Genomic DNA, 8,404 nt, shown 5'->3' on the forward strand with positions numbered 1-8,404 from the left:
GTAGGGAACCAGCACTGCATCTAGTTCTGCTAAACGGTGCTTGTCAGATGTCACTAATGACTTCAAAGGGATGGAGACATGTGGGCAAAACAGCTGAATAAAGAGACCTCCCTCACCAAAACCGTGCTGTTTAGCCACAGTAGTGGAGCCCTGTTCACAGGAATAAGGGGAAGCCGCTGTACAAAGACTCGGTGGGCAAAGCGGTATATTCTAAGATCCCCACTGCAAAGACACTGCGCTTGCCCATTTACAGTCTCAGGTTTCTCACACTTTCTCATTTTAAAATGAGAAAAGGTTGCAAAGAGGCAAAGTGCCTGCGTGCTTCAAGGGGCTGGCAAAATGTCCCTCTCCTGCTTTCCAACTCGTCTTCTACAAGGAGATGCAGTTTCTCCCAGTTTTCATTTGCTTTTATGTGAGAGCTCGGAGAAATCCTCTCTGCAGCTAATCAAAAGATCCTTCTTTTAAACAAAAAAACCCAGTTCAAAAGCCAACTGAAAAAGTCTAGGAATTCTGTTAAGGTTATTTTTTGTTTGGAAGCCACACAAACAAAACAAAACGCGTCTTAGCGAAGGGGAAGTTAAGAAGCAAAGCCAGCAATGCAATGATTAAAAAAGGGGAGAATTTTGGGGCTCCCATAAAACTCGGACCTTTCTCCCCTAGTTTAAGATGCCAGTTGGCTACTGCTTTCCAAAACTGCCCATTCTGTGCAGCGTGAGGTCAGAAATACATTGCAGATAAAGGACAGGGAACGCTCACTATGTATCTAAAGCAAATTCATACAATGAAATCAGCGGATGGGCACATGCACTACAAAACTTTACATCTTCAGACAGACGGAGGTGATACCACTCCCTCATGAGGAGGAGAGGTGTGGGTAAGTGTGAGCACATGCATGAGCACATGCACGTGTATGGTGTTGAACTGCTTGATGTATTTATACGGTGGCGGTCTTGCACAGGCTCTAATCCAGAAGTCATTTACATTTCTAAACAGAAATTATATTCAACTGTAGCTCTCAAATGTTTTTATCAGAAAGATGCAGAGCTTAACAGGCAAGAAATTCCTTACGTTGTGGGAAAACTGATGAAAAAGCAAGGAGCTTCTCAACATGCACTTTTTAGTCATTTTTATCTTCTGAAATAAGAAGGTGTGACAGAGAAGCAGCCATTCTTGTTACTGGTTTTGACCCAGCTCTTCACCATCACATCCGTTCAGGACAGCGCCTGAGCAGACCTCATGCCTGGCTCTTTAATAGGCCAATTTCATTTATCTTTTCCAAATTCCCGCCTTCCAAATTCTCTGGGGAATTGTTTTCTAGTGGGCAACCTTCTTTCTCACTCTTCATTTCAAAGTGATGTAATGTGATTTGCTGGGTCTGCCTCAACTAATTCTCATGGGAATCCCTACTCATATCTGTGAAAAGGCAGGCAGGATTTCCTAAGCATGCCATGCTGGCCTAACTCTGCTAACACAAAGTCCTGTGCTTCAGTGAGAATAGAGCTGTGACAACAACTAATACATTAGAAACTCCCTCCTGTAGCTTCCGGACAGACATACTGCAACATCCCAGGTGCTCGTATGAGCTACAGGTATCACGCTCCAAAACACAAGTTTGTAGAGTTATTTATATGAAGGTCTAGCAGTCAGAATTTCATGCCAGCTACTTCAGGTTGCTCGGGAGTTAACCGGGTTATCACCATGTGAAGATGTTAGTAACTAAATACAGGATGTTTGCCTGGTAACTTACCCGGATTCCTTTGTCACCAGGTAGACCTTGTAAACCCTGGAATACATTAAGAGAAAAAGTAGTACTTTAAAACAGGGAGGCCCCATTGTATTCCCACTCAAAAAGAAGAATGTGTGCCCAGGGGGGTAGTTTCTCCATTTGTACTTATTGCTCTATGGTAAAAAATATCCCAAACAAATTTTCCAGCAGACAACCTCCTCCTCACCCCCATTGGACCATCCAGGTTGTAACACCACTGCTACTACTCCTAAGAGCTCTTCAGACAAAAAACAAACTAGTTTAGAGAATGCAGTCCCGGAAAAAAGCAGCAAACTTCCTTTGCTGTGTTAAGCCACAAAGCCACTCCAGGATTACATAAAACCAGAGTTCCAACATGGCCCCATTTTGCAAAGTGTAATCCCAAGCAGCGGGGTTAACCTTGCTGAAGGCTGCTTTTGTCACTGCAGTGGCAAGACAGGGCACTCTCAGAAAGGCAGAAGACGGGCACCCAAGCTGTGGAAAGGGAAATGGGGTGCTCAAAAGCAGCATTTCGGAACGAGACACATATCCTGGGAGTCCCATGCAGCTTCTTCTGGTAGTTCAAGGATCAAGGTGAATTAACTGTTTCCCTTCAGCTTCATCCACCTCACTCTGAGTCACTGCTCTGAGCTCTTTCTGTTGCTCCCATAGTGTACATAATCTTGTAGCTTTAGTGCTTTAACACCCGACCCAGCTGGAATTGCAAACACTGTATGACCGCAGCGTCTTCAGCTATGAAACCCAGCAAGGAACTGGGCACTGTCGGTAACAATCCGTAGCACTCCCATACTTACAGGAAGCCCTGCTGGCCCCATTGGTCCTACAACTCCAGGATCTCCTTTACTGCCCTGAAATGGAGACAAAACCAGCAGAAATGGTTACATTCCTGTTCAGTATAGACAGGCAGCACAGTGGTGCTATAGAAGAAAAGTAAAGGATGCTTTTCAAAGCACTTCAAACCACGAAGATGAGATACTGAAAAATCAGAGAGGCCCAGCTGAGGGTTTTACATGCACAAGGAGAGAGCAGTTACAGTTCTGGAAAAAAACCCAGAGCTTCTCTCTCCCGGAGAGCTGATGTATCTTCAAAGAAGCTACAGAGCATTGGTCAATCCTGAGGCAAACTCACCCTTTCTCCTTTTGGTCCTGCTGGTCCTGAAACCCCCATTGGTCCTGGAGTACCCTGTAGTTGTAGGAAGGAAAACACATCAGGATGTTTTTATTCTAGGGCTTCATTAACTCAGGAGACACTGCTGCTCCTTCAGGAGAAAGCCCAGCTGGGAAGGACAGTGGTGGAAGGCATCTAGCACCACTACAGCTTTCAGTGTTGGTGGCGCGGATTTGGAGCCGTTGTTAGAGGCAATCTGAAGAACAAGGGAACTGCTACGTTAGACCACACCAGCACCGTTTTGCGGAGCTTTGTTTTTAATTTTGAAACTGCCTCCTGACAATTGTTACAGCAGCTATTTCCACCAGTTCCACAGGAAGGAGTTTGTTTTCTCTGGTTTATATCAGACAAGGCTGAAAGCTGTAGCAGAATAAAGGCCATTTAGATATACGATAAACAATTTTTTGTTCTTTTTCTTTATTTCCTTATTTTCTTCCCCCCCGCTGGAGTCAGCTGAGTTGAGCAAAAACGAGAGAGTTTGGTTACTTGGTGGCAGGCAGGCAGCCAGCCATGCAAGGTGAAAGGCGCCATGCTGCAGAGACCAACGCGGATGCACACGTACAGTGATACAGACTAAGAGGGTGTCACTCAGTCCCGGTCCCTTTGATCCATGTTTGACATTTATGTTACTCCACCAGGCTCTCAGTCATGCTAACAGCAAAACCCATTTTTTTGCTAAGCCCTTGATGCAGGGCTGTCCCTCACTAGCACGCCAAACACGTCCCAGTGTGCCGAGACTCGCTTGGGCTTTGGGCAGTTAACCTAACCAAAGCTCGTCTTTAACACGGGAGGACAGGCAGTAGGCCTTCTAGCTAAGAACGAGCTTCAGGCACTTGCAACTTGGAGGGTCTCTGCCAGCTCTCCCAGACCACGTTCTGCAGTCTAGATAAAGCACAGCCTTCAAGTCTGCAGTACCCACACCTAACTACAGACAGGCGTTTACCTTCCGAACCCTGCATCACGTGCTGTGCGAGTGGTGAGGGCTCTGCTAACCATCCAGGAGTTATCTGCAGATAACCCCTGACACAGCCTCCGAAAAGGGATACTTTTGAGGCCTGTTATCTGCCTTCTAGAAAGAACACAGGACGAAGCTTCCAGAAAAGGGAAGTTATTTTCTCACAGCCTTAAGGAAGAGGGTCTTGCACTTTTTAAGGTGACCTTGCAGTCCTTAGTCACTAAGGTAACCCCTGCAATGGTTACAGGATGGCTCACGTGGAACAGGAGAGCTTTCCAGAATGTAAGTGGAGAAGCAGTTCATGCACCACACAACTTCAGCGCAGTGAAGGAAGGGAGAAAAACCAGGCTCTCCTTAGATTCACGCACAGGAGTTCGCATCATGGGAATCTTAATTGCCTGAACATGATCATTTAGTGCCATAAATTACACTGAGATCTCACCAGCACATTTATAAAATTACATCTACAATTTCCCCAAAGCTGCCATCCGGATTCTGTTCAGAAGTTAGAGCAGCGGAATTATTTCCAGTAACGCTGAGGAGGAGAAATGGCTTTTTCTTTGTAAACAGCCAAATGGGTTGTCAATGGGTGATGTGTGATTTCCCAAGGGGGATTAAAAAAATTTGGCCCTTATTTAACAGCTGTTCCCCAAGAATAACAGCATGGTTTCCAGAACCAGGTGGGCATTATTTGTCTCATTCTGAATTTGACAGTTGGAGAAGCTCAGGCACAAGTTGTTTATTTCCTCTCACGTCTCACACTGAGTTTGCAACAAGAAGTGGGAATCTTGCACCTTCCTGCTCCACTGTTAGATGTCACTACCTCTGAGATGTCTGTACTGTATAGACTAGATCAGAACACACCCCACCGCCCCCAACCCCAGATATCTGGGACTAAGGAAAGCATGTGCAGAGTTCCTGAAGCTGCATAGCATTCTGCTGCTGAGAGGTAAAGGGCCACTCCTGGGTGCAAAAGGTCTTGTAGATGCAACTTTTCCTCGTGGTGAGATGCTTACCAGGCTTTGGAGAGACACCTGTAAGCATACCTGCAACCCAGCTCTAAGTGCTGAGTGTGAAAACAGCGCACAAAGCTTTTTGCTCGCAGGACAAAACACACTGACATAATTACACCCAAGACAAGACCGAGGAGTTACTGTCGTGAAAAGGCTGCTAGCAAGGCGACCGTGGGGAGCAACACGATGGAGAGCCCTCACAATAAAGCGGACAGGAGAACAGAGCATCATGGGGGCATGCAGAGGTGTAATTCATCTTGTTATTGCGATAAAGTGGAACAAGGAGGCTGCGATCCCAGGATCCAGACAGACTCAAAGACGACAAGCGGGTGACATCGCTTCTCAGCCTAGGTTTACCCCTACCCCAAGCCCGCTTCGGAGAAAAGAACAATATTTCTGGTGTAAACACAACTCTGGTGAAAGAGACAAGACAAATCACGATACTGGGGAGGAGGAATGTAGGGTAATGGAGAAATGGAACTCACCGGTGGTCCAGGCCTGCCGTCTAAACCTGAAGCACCCTGAACAGATGGGGGAGGGTTAACAAAAACAAGGCAAGAGGAAAGGGGAGGAGGGTGAGGGGAAAAGGGGAGGGGAGAGGTGAGTGAAGCAGTGACTTGAGACAAACATATGCTGCAATAAACAAAAATTCAGATCTCAAGGACAGGTGATGATACTTACAAGCAAACCAACAAAAACAGAAACACTGAATACACGTGATGTTGACCAGCAGCTCTCAGATCCCCTTTAGAATGCAAATGTCCCACTCTCAGTGCCACCGAAAAAGAAATCAAAAAACAAACCACAACCCTGAGGAAGGAGCTGTTCTGTGTCAGGTGATGAAAAGGACAATGTGACAGCAGAGCTGTCACATTGCCTTTGAGGCACAGTCACATTGCCTGCATTGCCTTTGAGGCAGGCTGGGCGACACAGATGAGACACAAGACTCAGGGGCTCAGAGGTCTGGGTCACAGAGGCATTTACAAGCAGTGCAGAGCCATCAGCCATTCAAGGTCCTACCAGGAAACCCAGGTCCTGCAGGTGCACATTTAAGCCAGCTGCAGGCTCACTCCACTCTACATCCAGTTGTTTAGAGGTTTACAAAACAGGAGGCTCATCTTCCTGGGTCACCAGGGCAGACTCAAACCAGACTAAATGTCACACTTCTGTCCACTTGGCTCCTGCCCTGACTTTTCTCATCCATAAGACCTAACAGTGGTTCTGCCCAAGGCCCATCTAGCCCAGCGTCTCGTTTCTGACAGTCGCCAAGAGAGAATGCTTAGGTAGAACCTAAGTACCAAATACTGAGTTTTCTCCCACTTGAGTATGATGAATTCCTCAGCTTGTAATCCTTACAGAGAAGCCCAAGGCTGCTGCAGACTGTCAGCGCTGAAATGCGCTCAACTTCTGGCATGATGTCAAGCCCTAAGTCACACCTGAAAAGGCAGCAGATCCAGCTATGGGATATTACAGAGTCTGTTTCCAAAATACTTCAGTACCTGTTTTGCACTGCATTTAGTCTGACAGGCTGAAAACACCCTGGATCAGGCACAGAAAAGCTGATGAAGAGACTTAGGTAGCTCTGAGGGGGATACAAGGTCCACAATCTCTCTCTGATCTTACTAACAGCTCAGTACTTGTACTTCCCAGTTGCCCAGCTAATAGTGTTGATCCAAACACAAAATGTTTCTAAGAGGAGACTTCTGAGCCAGCCTTCCCCACTTCCACAGCTCAGGAAGAGTGCTGCAAAAAGCCAAGGGACCCTGCTTTCTCTAGGGGCTCAGTGCTGTAGAACCAGCTAGCACATTCCTTGGCATCTCTTTCTCCCCACATGGAACCACGGTGAATACATGATGAATACACAGTGAGTACACTCATGATGAGCTCACTCGAGCGGCTGGTTAGATGAGATGCGTCCAGGCTCTAGAGAGTAACTGCTGTATAGCACAACTAAAAGAGGAAAACATTTTACAAACATAGACACACACAATTCAGCCAAAGTCAAGGACAAGGGATGTGGGTTATCGAGCACAGGCCGACAAGGTCACACGGTACGCAAGATGTGCTTTGCAGTGCTTGTTTCCAGGCGGTACATTCAGCAGAGAGAGGGGGCATGCTCTGCCACTGCTGCTTTTTGTGAGGAGAGAACTTGGGGGCTGGCAGAGCAAGGGGGTGGGACCAAGTTACCACTAATTCATCACCAGCTGTCAGCTCAGACAGCGGGTGAGGTGGCTTTTAGCAGATGTGAGCTAAGGGCTGCACAAAGTCTTCAGGTTTGTATCTAAAGTTCGAGTAGCTTCTTTATCATTCTGCCGCCGTTCCTCCTTGCTAAGCTAAGCAGCGCAACAACTCTACTCCGGTGTGACTGAGCCCACATCCAGCAGGGAACACTGCACACTTCTACCATGTCAGGGAAAGCACTGCTTCCACTGCAGAAGTGATAGCAGTGTATCAGCTAGTGAAGAACCTGCAGGTGTTCAGAGCCAACAAGCTTTTGTACAAAGCTTGGCCCAGATGACAAATGGCTGGGAAAGTGTTTCCTTCGCCATGTAATTTTGACTTCTGTTTCCGTGTCCTGAAGTGTGAAGAACCCGTAGGGAAGCTACCGCTTGTTTTACCCAATCCTGCCAGAAGCAGGAAGAATTACAGGGATCACTGATCTATTTAACAGATCTAAAAGATGAAGGTTCTATGCAGAAATCGAGGCTTTAAGTTTAAAAAGCAAATGCACGGTTATTTATAGATCATCTCTTTCTTTGACTTTACGTATCAAATCCCTGCGTGCGTCTCCCATTGAAGGATCTTTTTACAGCTGATATAAGTTTGGCTCATGAGGTGCTGCTTGCTTCCTGGATACTTACGGGTAATCCCAGTGGCCCTCTGTCTCCTTTTTCACCCTGGGCACCCTTCTCTCCTTTCACTCCGTCAATCCCTGCTTCCCCCTAAAGGAAGGATGGAGCAGAAAATAAACCCACCGTAACACCATTTGTATAACAAACATTCCCCCCCGCCTCCCTTCAGAGAGCACTGAAGCAGCAGAGAGAATACAAGGGGCAGCAGAGCAACGCTTCAGCCCAGCCTGAAGAAAACCAGTGTCAGTCAAAGAGCCTCTGTGTGATTACCAGGTTTAAGTCAACGGCAGCAAGCGGAGATTCAGGCCTTGCGGGTAAAGATGGTCAAAGGGGAGCTGAGCTCACTCCCTGCTGTTGCAGGAGTGCTGGGTAAATGTGGGTAACCAGAAGTTATCTGATAGGGTGGCTTTATATTTTAAGATGTGGATTCGTTGAAAGTGAATGACAGGTTTCTGTAACTTCAAAGAAAAAATCATACTGAAAGACTTTGGTAAACGCAAAGGCATCAGTTGCAAAATTTGGGGGCAAAAAATCATTTCATCGTTCCTTTCCCAACTTCAATTTTTTAAATTCTCTATTACAAATGATAAAGCAACACAAACCAAAATATTCCTTTTTCAGAAATCCAAAATGCAACCCAAAGCTCTTTCCC

At 46.5% G+C, this 8,404-nt stretch overlaps 1 protein-coding gene across 1 annotated transcript in view; it reads right to left on the reverse strand.

Moving 5' to 3' along the window:
• COL13A1 (collagen, type XIII, alpha 1) overlaps positions 1 to 8,404 on the reverse strand; it is a gene marked incomplete at both ends in the record, with an annotated part of 58,637 nt that overhangs the window by 6,314 nt on the left and 43,919 nt on the right. The window contains 5 exons of the mRNA XM_010141504.1: positions 1,748 to 1,783; positions 2,560 to 2,613; positions 2,894 to 2,947; positions 5,386 to 5,421; positions 7,762 to 7,842. Coding sequence (XP_010139806.1) covers positions 1,748 to 1,783; positions 2,560 to 2,613; positions 2,894 to 2,947; positions 5,386 to 5,421; positions 7,762 to 7,842 — 261 coding nt within the window. The remainder of the gene's footprint in view (positions 1 to 1,747; positions 1,784 to 2,559; positions 2,614 to 2,893; positions 2,948 to 5,385; positions 5,422 to 7,761; positions 7,843 to 8,404) is intronic.

This window comes from Buceros rhinoceros, unplaced genomic scaffold (genome assembly GCF_000710305.1).
Source record: "Buceros rhinoceros silvestris isolate BGI_N320 unplaced genomic scaffold, ASM71030v1 scaffold14428, whole genome shotgun sequence".
NCBI classification, from domain to species: domain Eukaryota; kingdom Metazoa; phylum Chordata; class Aves; order Bucerotiformes; family Bucerotidae; genus Buceros; species Buceros rhinoceros.